This window comes from Berghia stephanieae, chromosome 10 (assembly GCF_034508935.2).
Source record: "Berghia stephanieae isolate SIO BIC M18660-M18661 chromosome 10, UCSD_Bste_1.3, whole genome shotgun sequence".
In the NCBI taxonomy this organism is placed as follows: Eukaryota; Metazoa; Mollusca; class Gastropoda; order Nudibranchia; family Aeolidiidae; genus Berghia; species Berghia stephanieae.
Genome location: NC_088369.1, coordinates 6,868,111 through 6,885,610, shown reverse-complemented (window position 1 = coordinate 6,885,610; position 17,500 = coordinate 6,868,111). Strand labels below are relative to the sequence as shown.

The window sequence follows — 17,500 nt, the reverse complement described above, 5'->3', positions numbered from 1 at the left end:
ATGAGGAGAGATTGGTAGCAATATTTTGTCTTAATTGTATTGTATGAATTATTGGCGAAAGCCTAAGATTAAGAAAACTTTGTTTTTATTTGTCTTTTTTTGACTATGGAACTGATACTTGTCATAGCAGACCTGCCTACTTGAAATAGGAAAATAAAAATCGTAGTTTTCAGGGTTAATAAAATCGTAGATATTTTAACTATCCTTTAAAAAAATCACCGGAATTTTCGTCTATTAAGGTATCAAATTTTAAAAAAACGAGAAAAACTGATTGGAAACGTAGTAATGATGGTGATGGTGGTGGTGGTAATAGTGATGGTGGTGGTAGTAATGATGATGGTAAATATTTATTATTATTTATTATTATTATTATTATTATTATTATTATTATTATTATTATTATTATTATTATTATTGTACGTATTGGTGGTACTACGATTGTTGTATTTTTTGTGGTTATAAATGGTATCAATTTATTGTTTGGTTCCATTTACTTTCATGTATGTTGTCATCAAATTGTATGCTTTAATGGCGAAAGCCTAAGATTGAATAAACTTTGTAATATCGTACGGTAATCATCATTGTCGACGACATCGTCGTTGCCATCATTATCATCATCATTAACAACAACAACAACATTAACACCAAGTACTACAATAGCAATAAAAACAATATCAACATCATCATATAATCGTCATCGTCTCCACAACTATCATTCTAACCAACAGCACCACCAAAACCACTACCATAATTACATCCTCCCTCACCATCTCCTCTTACTCCTCCTCCTCCTCCTCCTCCACCACCACCACCACCGCTACCACTATTCCAACCACTACCACCACCGGTACAATCATTCTAACCACCAAGAGAGCAGTAAAAATGATGCAATTTGAGCTCTGAATGAAACTCGAGTCATATCGCGGTTGTTGCTTCTCGATGAAAACTTTAAAGTTACTACGTACTTCTGAAAATGTAACAGAAATATCAATCTCGCCGTTAAGGGATTAAAGCATCTCTTTAATTTTTCTAGTGAACGAAATGGACTTGTATTGTCAAGGTGTTGTCGCATTTAATTTTGTCTCGTCGCTTTATTTTTTTGTTGTATTCTCTTTCGTGATTCTTTTTTGATTACGTTTGGAATAATTAAAATCTACTGGTATTGTCATTTCATTGTGAATGTGTTTATTTGTGGTTGAAATATTTTATTTTTTTTAAAGTTGAAATATATATATATATATATATATATATATATATATATATATATATATATATATTATATATATATATATATATATATATATATATGACCGAATCATTTTTGCCCCACCACTATAAATAGGCTAGAACCGCCACTGCACACCACGCTAACGATTCGTTCACACTCCAACCATCGTTGAGTACAGACGATCCAATTTATACTGCATTTCTTCTTATTTGTTTTCAACGTTTATTTGTTTATTGTTGTGCCGACGAAGGGTTTGTATCCGAAACGCCCATTGTCTGTATTGTTTCCACCGATTCCTATCCATCTTCACTCTTTCGTTAGTATTTTCGGGACCCCATGCTTCAGGCAGCGCTCACCGCTCTCTACTTAGAACAATGCTCCACCGTTGACAAGAATCATTTAAGTGCCATCGTTATTTATATTTACTAAAAACATTACACACACACACACACACACATTCTCAAACAATTTTTACACCCCTAAACTTGTCTCACATCATTTTTATTTGTGGGGCAAAAAAACAACAAAAAAAAAACAAAAAAAACCGATCAAAACAAACACGAAGAAGAAATAGATATGATTTCTGTGCCACTTCGTATGACGCATGCGCAGCTGAAAAAGTAACACATTTCTATGACGTTTTGTGATACGTTTCCGAGGAATCCCCAGTTAAAAATAGATTGACCTCTGTAGTCTGAGACTTCGCAAGCGTAGTCAGAGACTTGATAGTCAGGGACGAAGTCTGACTCCATGAATAGCTTACTTTCCGTAGTCGCTGACTTCCCAAAGTCTTAGACTACAAAGTCTCAGACTTTGCTAGAGTCTGAGACTACCATAGTCCCGCTCCATGAATCAGAGCCCTGCATACTTTCTATAGATAGTTCGAAGATGACGTCACTCAAGCCTTTGTTGTTATATTTTGCCATCCGCGTTTGTGAGTTATTCTCACTGAACTGTGTTAACCAGACTATAAAAGTTCATGGTTACACATAGTTTTGTGTGTTCGTCCGTTATACTTCGGGATGGCAATGTTATGAGCTTCTTAGCCAAGCGCATACTATCTATAGATAGTTCGAAGATGACGTCACTCTGGTCTTTGTTATTGTTTTTTGCCATCCGCGTTTATGAGTAGTTCTCACTAAACTGTATTAACCATACAATAGACGACCATGGTTACACACAGTTGTGTGTATTGGCCAGTTATACTTCCGGATGGCAATGTTGTGAACTTCTTTGTCTGCGAGCTTGCTTGCTTGGATGTGTTTGTTATTTTCGTATTGGTGGTGGGTGAGTTTGTGAAGATAATATTATGTTTGTGTTAGGTGAGGAGGAAGAGAAAGAGGAGAGATGAGGGTAAGAAGCAGAATGTGATAGTTGTATCATCATCATCATCATCATCATCATCATCATCATCATCATCATCATCATCATCATCATCATCATCATCATCATCATCATCACCATCATCATTATCGTCATCAACAACTTAGCATCATCATTTATTATAATGATGATTATTAATATTATTATTATTATTATTATTATTATTATTATTATTATTATTATTATTATTATTATTATTATTATTATTATTATTATTATTATTATTATTATTATTAATAATAATAATAATAATAATAATAATAATAATAATAATAATAATAATAATAATAATAATAATAATAATAATAATAATAAATGGCATTTATATCGAGCTTTACCCCGTTGTCACAGGCTCTAAGCGCTTTACAGTGATATAAAACAAAACATATTACAGTGAGACAAGTGTGAAGGAAACGTGATACGAATTCAATTTAACAACAACAAAATATGAAAATAATATTGCAACATTATGACGTAAAAAGATAAAACTTTAAGCGAGATTTGAAAGTTGTCAACGAATCCGAGCATCTCACGTGTGACGGGAGAGAGTTCCAAAAATTATTATTATTATTATTATTATTATTATTATTATTATTATTATTATTATTATTATTATTATTATTATTATTATTACTACTACTACTACTACTTTAATAATAATAATAATATAATAATAATAATAATAATAATAATAATAATAATAATAATAATAATAATAACAATACATAATAATAATAATAATAATAATAATAATAATAATAATAATAATAATAATAATAATAATAATAATAATAATGATGATGATGATGATGATGATGATGATGATGATAATAATTGTTCAACGATTCCACCACATTCAGTACACTTGCCAAACAGCCAAAGAGTGCTATGGCGTAGAGACGATACTACAAGAAGGCTCCATGACCAGTTCAGTCAGCGTCCAACTTCATCCAGTCCAGCTCCAGAGGGGCAACAATCTAAGGTGTGTAAGTTAATATGTTATAGATAGAATGAAGTTGACGTCACTCAGGCCTTTGTTATTGTTTTTTTTTTGCCATCCGCGTTTCTGAGTAATTCTCATTAAATTGTTTTAATCAGACTATAAACGTTCAACGTTACAGCTAGTTTTGTGTGTTGGTCCATTATACTTCCGGGTAGCAATGTTGTGAGTTTATTAGCCAATCTATAGACACCTAGATAACCACGCTTCTCGGACACATCGTCATAATGTAAACATTGGCAGTGATTATTGGTAAACAGAGGAAACCGCACATGTTTTACTATCGATGGTATGTGTCTAAGTAAAATACCCGCTTGTCAATAGATTCAACACAGAAAACGATGTGTAAACTTAAACATATATCATATGATCGAGAAAACTGTGTATAGATAGTATGCGCTTGGCTAAGAAGCTCATGACATTGCCATCCGGAAGTATAGCGGACCAACACACAAAACTGAGTGTATACCATGAAACTTGTAGTCAGGTTAATAACAGTAGTGAGCATTACTCTAATACGCGGATGGCAAAAAAACCATACAAAGACCCAGTAACGTCTTTTGAACTATATCTATAAAAAGTTATGTCATCCATCTGGTGGTCTAAAAACAATTCCAACGACTAGAAAGAGGTCGATTTCAATCACGTTATTGTTTATATAGATAGTACAAAGTTGACGTCACTCAGGTGTTTGTTATTGCTTTTTGCCATCCACGTTTATGAGTAATTCTCACTAAACTGTATTAACCAGACCATAAACGTTCAAGATTAAACAGTTTTGTGTGTTGGTCCGTTATACTTCCGGATGGCAATGTTGTGAGACTCTTTACCAAGCGCATACTATCTATACAACTAACTATATTTTTGTCCGAGCACGTGTGAAGATGTGTCACAAATTCCCCATGTTTTGATTGGTCAAAGTCTAATGGTTAATTTTGTGTCATTAAAAAAATTATTCAGTCCATTCCAACCACCTATCTCTTGAACACACTTCTTGCTAGAAGTTTTTTTTTTGGAGGCCATGTGGTCTTGTGGTATGCCACTCGCTAAAAATGAGTATAACAACTTCGATAACTAACAAAATATCAAACACGTTTCGAGCTCAAAATCTTTCTACAGCCAGTAAAAAGATAATAAAAACATAAATACGTCACTTAAAAATCCAGACAGCCGGCGAATGAGTTTGACGTCGCACAGTTCTTTGTTACAAAAGCAAATCGCTGGTTTCCATATTCATCATCATCATCATTGCCTTTTTCACCCTGGGTCAGGGTATAGGCTACAGACAAACAGTTTCCATCCTTCTCTATCCTGAGCGAACTTTTTTTTTATCTCAATCCAGGTCTTAACAATTCTCTGTATATCAGCTTCTTTAATTCTTCTCCATATTTCCAATGGCCTTCCCTTAATCTTCTGCCCCGAGGGTTCCAGTCAATTCGAAGCTGCTTGTTTGGCAAAGACGTCATCGGGTCAGCTGGTTTCCTTATTGCCCTCTCTTTAAACATTTCCATGTCAGTTTAAGCTTTCAATTTTGTGACATCCTGACCATTATGACGTATATATCTAAAATTACTCTATTTCCTTCACGCAGATTTCATTTCCACCGTTACATGAAGACATCACTCAACCACATCTACAAAGTGAACGCCACCGCTTTTCGTAGTTGCGATGTTTCCTTGGGAAAGAGAGTGAGAAAGGACAAGGGCAGTGATGTTTTTGATTTGCCATCGAAGTTCCTGGAGACTGGAAACAACTATTTCATTGGTGAGAAACGTGTTCTAATTGATGTACTAGATACAGTAGAAATGGTTTTAGAAATGCCATAGACATTCTTGGAAACTTGGCACAATTATTTTATTGGAGAGAAACATGTTTTTATTCACATATTATTAGGTTCAATAGAAATGGTTTTTGAATTTTGAAATGCCATAGAAGTTATTGGAAACATGGCATAATTAATCCATTGATGAGAAACACGCTCGTTCTTGGAGACTGGACACAATTATTTTATTGGTGAGAAACATGTCATTTACATATCAGGGGCAACAGAAATGGGTTTTGAATTGCCATAGAAGTTCTTTTAAACTTGGCATTATTATTCATTTGGTGAGAAACATGTTTTCATTTACATATCACGTACAATAGAAATAGTTTTTGATGTCCCATCGACGTTCTTGGACACACTTATTCCATTGGTGAGAAACATGTTTTATTATACTACATATTTATTCCCATTGGATACATTGGAAAACATGTTGTCATTTAATTCACCTACCACGTAAAATGTCACTCATTCCCTCAATTCGGTATAAACCAGTTATCTTTGGAAAAACTCGTTTTTAAAAAATTTGGCCACAAAACTCGTCATTCGAATATCAATCGATTTAACTGACCCTCATCTTCGATCTCAAAGCTCTCAAACGTGGGACTTCATAAAATTTGAAGAAAAGTCTTTATCATAGCAATAATAACGTAGTGGTGTTTTGTATAGGTCATTTTCATAAGTCAAACTATGTATTGCGTGTTCAATTTTATTTAGTTAGGGTTTTGAAAATCAGTTTTTATGTTGGATTCTTTTTCTTCTTCAAGTACCAAGTCTGTGCCAGGTATCGGTGATCATGGTACGCCATTCATCTCTCTGATCAGATAACCTCAGAAAACTAATATTTTTAATATATTATGTTGGATTAGTATTGCCTTTTGGGGATAATCCTAAATAATGGTGGGTAAGTAGAGAGGAGAAAGTATTGGATTGGAACCCTCATGGCAGAAGATCAAGGGGAAAGCCACGGGGAACATGGAGAAGAGTTAAAGAAGCTGATAAACAGAGAAGTGAGAAAACTTGGAATGAGATATAAAAAAAAAAGTTAGCTCAAGATAGAGAGGGATGGAAACTGTTTTTCTGTGGCCTATAACCTGACCCAGGGTGAAAAAAAAGGCATTGAGGATGGTGAAGGAGAGAGAGAGAGTTAAGAATGTGATCTATCCCCACTTCCTCTGTCGGATCGTAGCCATCGTTAACATATAGCCTGACACTAGAACCCTCTAGGACTGGCAGTTTGAAGTCATTTTTTAGGTTAGTGTAGCGTCTAGTGAGTTGTCGTTAGTAGAGCTCATGGAAACAAGTTATTATTCATTGGTTGAACTATTGAATACAATTCACGATTTGTTATTTTTAGTGGCCAAAGACTGGCATTTTGACGTAATATTTTGGTCAGTGTCAGTCTATAACTTTACGATGGCTACGCTAGAACCCTTTAGGACTGGCATTTTGTTGTCATGTTTTCATGTCAGTCTATACTTTCGTGGTCCAGAACTTAGGACTGCATTGTTGTCTGTTGTCATTTAGCTATAACTTTACGATGGCTACGCTAGAACCCTTTAGGATTGGCATTTTGTTGTCATGTTTTGGTCAGTGTCAGGCTATAACTTTACGATGGCTACGGTCGGACTGGCAACTCTTTATTTGTTATCGTCCTCTTTGGTCACTTTATTCAGAGCTGCTTACTTGAAATTTCAAAAATTCGTAGTTTCCAAGGGAAAAAAAGAATGACAATTTCTGTTTAAATAGCTTTAGAATAAGTAATTTACTGTCATCAAGGTAAAAAAATGTTCCAAAGACCTGAACATAGGTTCTAAGGAGCTAAACTTTCCTTTTCAACAAGATTTATTGAGTCAAAGAGACCTATGATGCAGCTCTGTAGTAGGAGCCAAAAATTCGTATTTTTACGAATTTTTCGTCGTACTAGGCATGTCTGCCTTATTACAATATGTTGAAGATCCACTTCAGACCTGGGTTCAGAGATGTCTGTATCTTCTTGAGTATAGCTTGTGTCCTGTCTTATAATTTCTTTCTTTTATATCCATTCGGACCTGGCCTTAAGTGGCCACAAACATCTCAACCTTCGTCTCCTGCAATATTGGCCTGAGGTTGAACGTCACGGTGAAATCAGAAAACTGTACTGGAAATGTAGCCAAGGTGTGTGGAGGACGCGGATTGTGCGTCACCAACAGGCATCAGGTGAGCAAACAACCCCACCTCCCCAAAAAACAAACGAACCCATTATAATACAGTAGTATCCTCCTAAATGTCCAAATATCAGGAAGTGGAGATAGCCGACATTCTGACAGAATTCACATTTGGGTCAAAATGTTAACATATCCGTTCCAAATCACTATGTATTTATTTTTCCAATAACAATTTCACAATCTGTGAAAAAGTCTCCGACTGACTTGTTAATGTTATAACTGGCTTTAAGCATATTTTTAAAAAAAATTATAATTGAAGAGGCTCTTCAATTTCATTTGGTGAAAAGTTAATCACCATTATACTGAATGAATACATTCAAAGTACAGATAGCGACGGTATCTTTTAAATTAAATTTTTTAAAAGCCATATTATGTGTCCTCAGTTTTTAATGGTTCTGAGCTGTGAAGATATGTAAATGCTTATATATATATATATATATATATATATATATATATATATATATATATATATATATATATATATATACATACAAGAGCACTAACCCATACGCGATCGCGCGCACGCGCGCGCGCGCGCACACACACACACACACACATACAAACTTCATAAGGCGGAGTTAATAATTATTTTCTGTTTTTCTTATCCAACCCCGAAGGAAAACTTTGCTTGCAAGTGTTGTGGAACATACAAGGGAGAGAACTGCTCCATCTTTGATCCTTGTTTGAGTTCTCCCTGTCAAAATGGCGGCGAGTGTCTCCATGGCAACGTTACCAAAAATTCCACGAGAGGTTTCCATTGCAAATGTGCTATTGGTAAGTTTGTGGGGTTTTCTTTAAACTTTAAGAAATGAGTTTTGTTTGTCTTTGTACTCCCTCCCCACCCAGTGTAAAAAAAACCAACAAAAAACAAAAACAAAAAAACCCCAAAAGAAAAACAAACAAACAACCCCCCCCCCAAAAAAAAACAAAACAAAACAAAAAACAAAACAAACCCCGAAACAAACAAAAGACAAAATACACCCCCCCCCCCCTCCAATAACAACCCATCAAAATAAAGCAAATAGTAAAAAAAAAAAAAAAAAAGAAAGACAACAACCCCCCCCCCCCCAAAAAAAAAAAAATAAATAAAAAATTAAAAAAAAAATTAAAAAAACAAACAAAAAAAAAAAAAAACGAAAAAAAAACAGCAGTTGATTAATCAATAAAATCTCCAGGAACGGAGACCCGTTTAAGATTTATGTCGTAAAACTACGTGGTGAAGACATTCAATGATTTAACAGAATAAAAGGCCTTTTGACATGTATTTTCTATGAGCCTTCAATATCAATATATTGATATATTTTGACACTTGTGTTGCGTTGTGGCCTAGTCTATGCCTCAACTCGTACTGTAGCCTGGGCAAGGTTGAGATACGTTGAGAACAAATAATCTTAATTGATTGCAAGTTCCACGAATTATTTTATACTTTTAATGGCTCAGGGCAGGAACATGGATGCTATAAATAATGCCTTAATCTCTGGTGTAATTGGATTCAATAGTCTGATGTCACGTCGCCCGGCAACGGCGGCCATCTTGGTTCTAAAACCAAAAATATCATTGCTTTCTATCTTCATGCTGCTAGACTTTATCAAATGTCGGATACAATGTAAAAAGTAAAAACATTATCATTCCTATGGTTTTTTCTCCTTGATATCGCTTTATGCTCCGAGATATTTCATACGGTCGCCTTGTTTCCGATAGTTGAGTACATTTTACTAAGTACATGTCCGTCATTAGAAGGAGTGAGTTACGACTGTGAAGAGTATTAATGCTTCATGACTGATCGTTCTTTTTCTTCTTGATTTGTTGACATAATTACTTTTTAATATTTATATTTTCACTTTAAATTGATTAATTTACATATGTAATAGTGCACAGCTAATGTTTTTAACAATATGACGCTGTACAAATGTGTATTATTTACATATTATTATTATATTATATTTTATTATTATTATCATTTCATTTTATTATCTGTAAAAAATTCCTTATATAATAAAGTACATTATTATTATTATTATTATTATTATTATTATTATTATTATTATTATTATTATTATTATTATTATTATATATCATTATATTATTATTATTATTATTATTATTATTATTATTATTATTATTATTATATTATTATTATTATTATTATTATTAAAACAGTCATATGTACTTGCATGTGTATTAAAACTGCAATAGCTTATTGATTCTATGTTATCAATCGTTACATTGGCGAGCTGAACAGCTAAAATCTTTATTACTGTTTAAAACCATTCACACTCAATCACCTTGCCATGTGTACTAACAATGCAATAAAAATTATGACTCTCCTATCCTTATCAATCAGGTTACCATGGCGACAACTGCGAACACGACGCTAAAAATCTCTGTGATCTCGTGCAATGCCATAATGGAGGTTCATGCAGTGGAAACGCGACTTCCTTCAACTGCACATGCGCACCCGGATGGACAGGACAACAATGCGAGGTGGACATCGATGACTGCGAATCTCAGCCGTGCCGTCACGGGCATTGTGTAGATCGACTTAACGGATACAACTGTACCTGCTACCCTGGTTAGTGAGCTCATCCAGAAAATTGCGCCAGAATGATTTAAATGTTAAGAATGTATTAAAAAAAAAAATTGATCTGGTTAGTGAGCTCATTCAGAAAATTTTGCGACCCACCTCCTCAAAACGGTGTTATGCCAGCTTGATTTAAATGTTAAAAATGTATTCTAAAAATATTTAAAAATTAAGCTTTTATATAGTGCAATATCCACTAAATGTGCTCAAAGCGCTTTACAAAGGGTCCCTGACCAACAGCAACACGAAACGTGTTGAACGAGACATGACGACTGGTAGGCGATATTACAATTAGCTGTTACCGGACCAGTACACGTTACACTGAGTACGGTGAGAGAATGTGAGTAAAGAAGTCCTTTCCAATGACTCAACTATGCGCTGAGCGAGGCTCGAACCTAGGACCTTCCGATCCGAATGCGAGTGTCATACCACTTGACCACATAGCCGCACAAATAAACATGAACAAAAGAAAAATAAACCCCAAAAAAAACGCACCCCAACCCCCCCCCCCAAAAAAAAAAAAAAAAAAAAAAAACAAAAACAAAAAACAACAACAACAAAAAAACAAGAACAGAAAAAAAACAACGAAAAAAAAACCAATACAAAAATCAAACCCAAGGAGCCATGTGACGTCAACTTCATTCATTATTGTCATCAATTTCCAGGTTACTACGGGGAAAACTGCACATCTCAACGCAACGAGTGCAAGTTTAGCCCATGCCAAAATGGCGGGTTCTGTGAGAACCGAACGACTGGCCATCAGTTCAAGTACGCTTGTCATTGTTTCCCACCATGGAATGGAACCGACTGTTCTGAGAGGGTATGTAGTAATAATAGTAATAATGATGAAGATGGTGATGATGATGACGATGAAGATGATGATGATGATGATGATGATGATGATGATGATGATGATGATGATGATGATGAATAATAAAATAATGATGATAATGATAGATATAATAAAATAATAATAATAATAATGATATAATATAAAATAATATAATAATAATATAATAATAATAATAAATAATAATAATAATAATAATAATAATAATAATAATAATAATAATAATATAATAATAATAATAATAATAGATAATTAAATAATAATATATATATATAATATAATTATAATTATTAATTATTAATTATATATATTATTATATTATTTAATTATTATTATTATTATTATTATTATTATTATATTATTATTATTATTATTATTATTATTATTATTATTATTATTGATACCAAAATATATTATATTATTATTCAGTTTTTACAACTTATTAGTCACGGTTTTTTATGGAAACTAGGATTAGTGTATTTGCATTTTAAGTATGAACTATTGTATATTAGTTTAAACTTATTATTGTCTTTAGATTATATATATGTGTTATTTTGATTATAATATTAGATTATTAATTATTATTTTTTAATTATGATTATTATTAATTATATTTATTATTATTAATTATTATTATTTATTTTATTATTATTTTATATCTTTATTATTTTGACATGACCAAAATATATTATATTATTACATTCCAGGGCTTGTCTTGCCAACCAAACCCTTGTTCTAGTCACGGCTTTTGTATGGAGAAACTAAACGGATTTCAGTGTATTTGCCAGCCTGGTTTTACAGGTAGGTGGGAACGGTATTGTCATCATTCCACGTTGTGGAAACTGTGATGAGCTCCGTCGTTTAGATTACAATAGTTAATGGTGACAGTGGCTATAGTGGTGATAATGATTACGATTACCATAGTCATGTTTGTGGTGTAAGGTATTTACTGTTTGTTATTTTTATTGTTATTGTTGTTGTTGTTGCTGATGATGATGATAATGATGAGGATGATGATGTGATGATGATGATGATGATGATGATGTGAGATGATGATGACGATGATGATGCTGATGATGATGATTATGATTTTTATGTGATGATGATATGATGATGATGGATGGATGAGATGATGATGATGATGATGATGATGATACGTGATGTGGTGATAATGATTATGGTGATTGATGATGATGATGATGATGATGATGATGATGATGATGATGATGATGATAATGATGATGATGATGATGATTGATGATGATGATGATGATGATGATGATGATGATGATGATGATGATGATGATGTTGATGAGGATGATGATGATGATGATGATGATGATGATGGGTTTGATGATGATGATGATGATGATGATGATGATGATGATGATGATGATGATGATGATGATGATGATGATGATGATGATGATAAAGATAATGTCATCTTCAATCATTATACAGTATAGGAAAAACATCCCTTGACTGTCGGGGTTTCTATTCTGGGGTCCAATCTCAGAATTGGATTCAATAGTCTGATGTCACGTCGCCCAGCAACGGCGGCCACCGTGGTTCTAAACAAAGAAAATCGTTACTTTTTATTATTCACGCTGGCTAGAACTTTTCATATGTCTTGTGATCAGAATGTGTAAAAGTAAAAACATGATCAGATTTAAAATGTTTTTTTTTTTCTCCTCTGGATACCCTTTTATGCTCGTCGGAGAAGTATTTCATAAGGGCGTCCGCCATTGTTCCGATAGTTTAGAGCAAGTTACTCAGTTACCATGTGTCATTACGAGGGAAGTGACGTTACGACTGTTGAAGGGTATTTTGACTGTGTTTTCCTTTTTTAAAAAGAAGTTGATTTGTATTGTATAAAGATAGTATGCGATTGACTTAGAAGCTCATAACATTGCCATCCGGAAGTATAATGGACCAACACACAAAACTGTGTGTATCCATGAACGTTTATAGTCAGGTTAACACAGTTCAGTGAGCATTACTCATATACGCGGATGGCAAAAAACAATAACAAAGACCTGACTGACGTCATCTTCGAACTATCTATATCTAGGTCAGCGCTGTGAAATCAACATCAACGACTGTGAACCAAACCCGTGCCTTTATGGAGGTTATTGTTTAGACTTGGAACGAGGTCACGTGTGCTCTTGTGTCCAATCACATTACGGACCAAACTGCCAGTACACACGTAAGTACAATAACACAGCATGGTGTGTAGTTTTTGAAACGATATGAAATATTAATGTGATGTTTTTGAGTGAAATATACACCAAAACAGTCTAATTTCAAGTATAGATAGTATGCGCTTGGCTAAGAAGCTCATAACATTGCCATCCGTAAGTATAACGGACCAACACACAAAACTGTGTGTATCCATGAACGTTTATAGTCGGGTTAATACAGTTCAGTGAGCATTATTCGTAAACGCGGATGGCAAAAAACAATAACAAAGTCCTGAGTGACGTCATCTGCATACTATCTATAGATAGTTCAAAGATGACGTCATTCAGGCCTTTGTTATTGTTTTTGCCATCCGCGTTTGTGAGTTGTTCTCACTAAACTGTATTAACCAGACTATAAAAGTTCATGGTTACCAGAGTTGTTGTTGATCCGTTATACTTCCGGATGGCAATGTTGTGAACTCTTGGCCAAGCGCATTCTATCTATAGTCTGGTTAATACAGTTTAGTGAGAACAACTCACAAACGCGGATGGCAAAAAACAATAACAAAGGCCTGTGTGACGTCATCTTCATTCTATCTATAACTATCTATGTGTAACCCTAAAGACAGTATGCGCTTGGTTAAAAAGCTCACAACATTGCCATCCGGAAGTATAACGGACTACACACATAACTATGTGTAGCCTTGGGCGTTTATAGTCTGGTTGATACAGTTTAGTGAGAATTACTCATAAACGCGGATGGCAAAAAAGCATTAACAAAGACCAGAGTGGCGTCATCTTCGTTCTATCTATAGAAGGAACAAAGTTGAAGTCCTGGATGGGGTTCCCGACCTCCCATAGTTGGCAGGGAGGTACCTGCTGTGTCTTCTATCCCCCTGTATGTTTTCTAATAGCTTTCTGTCTTTGTCTTGGAATGAGATTACTTAGTTTTGTGCTGACCCTGGCCGGAGTCCTTGGCTTTGAGGGAAACAATCGAATGTATAATTTATGGTTATAGTTTTGGGAGATGATATTTTTTTCATTGTAACTCATCTCACTGTTATGTACTGTTATTTTTTTTTTCATTTTAAACAAATGATTTGTAAACATTTGAGTGTATCCCTCTTAGTGGGATTTTGTGCTGGTGTCTGGGTGAGACATTTAGGTGATCTCAAACTAAGTACACTGATAGTGTATTTTGGAATCTACATCTGTTCCCTATTTGAACCATTCCCTATTGTCAGACTATAAGCGTTCAAGGTTACACACAGTTTTGTGTGTCGGTACGTTTAACCTGGCTGGCGAATGTTGTGAGTTTTTGATTTTGGATATGCGCATAGCATCAATATGGTGTGGCAGGGTGGAGATTTTGAAACAGAATTATGAAAAATTGTAGGTATTCGTTTGAATAAAATACTCACCAGTTTTGTCCACCAAAAACAATATTTTCCACAGGACAGAAGTGTGTATAACTTTATTGATGCTATGCGTCAGATAAAATTATCACAACACCCGCCAGCCAAATTAAACATAACAAAACACAATACTGTCTGTAACCTTGAACGTTTATAGTCTTTTTGTTATAAATAGAAGAGAAATAAACAATACAAGGCTGTCTAAACATTAAAGCAAAGAGCTGAGTGACTTCGATCCATTGTGCGGTTATGTGGTCTGGTGGTATGGCACTCGCTTTCGGATCGGAAGGTCCTGGGTTCGAGCCTCGCGCCCGGCACATAGTTGAGTCCTTGGAAAGGGCTCTATACTCACATTCTCTATCCATACTTCCTCCAGTCCCAGAAAATGGCTACTTCCCTGCGATGGACGGCTCGGTGACCAATGTGATCATTATTCACGACGACGATGACGATGACGACAGCAACAAAGAAATTCTGGCAGTGGTGGCGGGTGTGGTCACAGTCAGTGTCTTCATCATCGTAATCGTCCTGGTCGGATGCTACATGAGATCAACTGAATCCTTCCAGGACCTATGCGGTGTTCGAGTTCTTGGACTCTTCAAGAAGAAGCCGAATACGTGAGTGTTTTATATTCTAATATATATATATATATATATATATTATAATTATATATATATATATATTATATATTATATATATATAATGTAAATTTTCACTCACATTTTTTGCCGAGACGACTCGTTTCTGTGTTTTTCCTTTAATTCACACTTCTTCAGTCGGCATAATCCATTCTGTCTGGACAGAATGGATTATGCCGACTGAAGAAGTGTGAATTAAAGGAAAAACACAGAAACGAGTCGTCTCGGCAAAAAAATGTGAGTGAAAATTTACATTATATATTAGCTCTAACCACCATTATCGAGCACTTTCGTACCTACAAGTACCACCAACACTCATAAATATATATATATATATGTATATATATATATATATATATATATATATATATATATATATATATATGGTTAAGGCATTACACTGTGACCCGGATGACCCGGGTTCGAGCCCCGCTTCAGGCATTTTCGTTTTTTTCCTTGAGCAAGATATTAACCCCCAATTTGCTCACTTGGACAACATGGGTGATTCCTGTTGACATCAGACTTCTTGTTTGATGAGTAATCTATATTCCTTCGTGGAATGCCTAGGCGATTATATCTTATGATGTCGTGGCGCAAAAGGCATTATTTAGTTTATCTAATATATATATATATATATATATATATATATATATATATATATATATATATATATATATACTAGTAAAAAGCCCGCAATTTCGCGGGGAAAGAACTATTTTCATTCGATACTGTACTCACCATCATTTAATGAGGGCAGATTGGTAAACAACGTTGTCTGTGTAATTTGGTATATCTTCGGTTTATTTTTCTGTGTGGCCCAATAATATATTTAATAATATATACCCTCAACTAACCCCAAGAAAAAATTAAACCTAGTACCTTTAATTAACCCGAATAGGAAAAACAAACACCACCCTAGCACTTTAATAATACCTATGACTAAGCCTAATAGGAAAAAAAAAATCATCCGATCTCGAGCTAACCCTAATAGAAAAAAATCATGACAAATTGAATAAATAAACGCCTGACAAAAGATCAAAGGTTAAAATACAAATTTAAAGAATACTGGGGATGTAGGAGCTTTCGGAATGTCTCCCCATTACTTAACTTATGGAAAAACAAACTTCCTAGCACATTTAATAAGACTTATGACTAACCTCTAGAGCTAACCCTAATAGAAAAAAAAAAACAACTCTGGGACTACTTTGCACTACCTTTCAATATTTAACAAATCAAAATGGCGGCTGAAAATGAAAACAATGGTCAAATTAAGAAATTTTAAACTTTCACAAATCTATCAAGGTTTGTTCTAGAGTTTTTAAAATACTTCTATATGAAAATTGAATAAATAAATGCCTGACAAAATATCAACGGTGAAAATACAAATTTAAAGAATACTGGGGATGTAGGAGCTTTCGGAATGTCTCCCCTTTACTTAACTTATGGAAAAACAAACATCCTAGCACCTTTACTAAGACTTATGACTAACCTTAATAGAAAAAGAAATATCCTCGATCTCGAGCTAACCCTAATAGTAAAAAAAGAATCAAAATGGCGACTGAAATACCTTCATGTGATCAAGTGAATAATATCACTATGAATGCCACGATTGGTACATATTTTATGATATCTGTTTGACTCAACGAACTTTCAAACTGACTTTAAATTATAAAAGGAAATCAAGTTATCTGTTTATCTATCTGTAAAAAATACATTTCTAATTTTCAAATCTTTCAGTAGAGTTGTGCGCCGTATCAATTTTTTTATTGACTCAAATAACCCCAATGTTCTCCACAATGCTATATTTTTTTAAGAGAGGATATATATATATATATATATATATATATATATATATATATATACATTGCCGCCATTAATTCTTAACTTTATATTTATACGTGTTTATGCGTATCACGTCTGAAAACAAATTTCCAAGTTTTTAGATGAATAAAGTTTAATATTATTATTATTATTATTATTATTATTATTATTATTATTATTATTATTATTATTATTATTATTATTATTTATTATTATTATTATTATTATTATTATTATTTATTATCATCATTATTATTATTATTATTATTAATTATTATTATTATTATTATTACTATTATTATTATTACTACAACTTCTTCTTCTTCTACTACTTCAACTGTTATTACTACTACTACTACTACTACTACTACTACT

The 17,500-nt window shown here is 33.7% G+C and overlaps 1 protein-coding gene across 2 annotated transcripts in view; it reads left to right on the top strand.

Moving 5' to 3' along the window:
* Positions 1 to 17,500, top strand: part of LOC144956143 (uncharacterized) — a 31,662-nt gene that overhangs the window by 12,629 nt on the left and 1,533 nt on the right. For both annotated transcript variants that reach the window (XM_078886527.1, XM_078886525.1), the window contains exons 3-11: positions 3,472 to 3,593; positions 5,203 to 5,375; positions 7,496 to 7,632; positions 8,258 to 8,414; positions 9,985 to 10,212; positions 10,887 to 11,041; positions 11,779 to 11,872; positions 13,143 to 13,277; positions 15,043 to 15,283. In XM_078886527.1, coding sequence (XP_078742653.1) covers positions 3,472 to 3,593; positions 5,203 to 5,375; positions 7,496 to 7,632; positions 8,258 to 8,414; positions 9,985 to 10,212; positions 10,887 to 11,041; positions 11,779 to 11,872; positions 13,143 to 13,277; positions 15,043 to 15,283 — 1,442 coding nt within the window. The remainder of the gene's footprint in view (positions 1 to 3,471; positions 3,594 to 5,202; positions 5,376 to 7,495; positions 7,633 to 8,257; positions 8,415 to 9,984; positions 10,213 to 10,886; positions 11,042 to 11,778; positions 11,873 to 13,142; positions 13,278 to 15,042; positions 15,284 to 17,500) is intronic.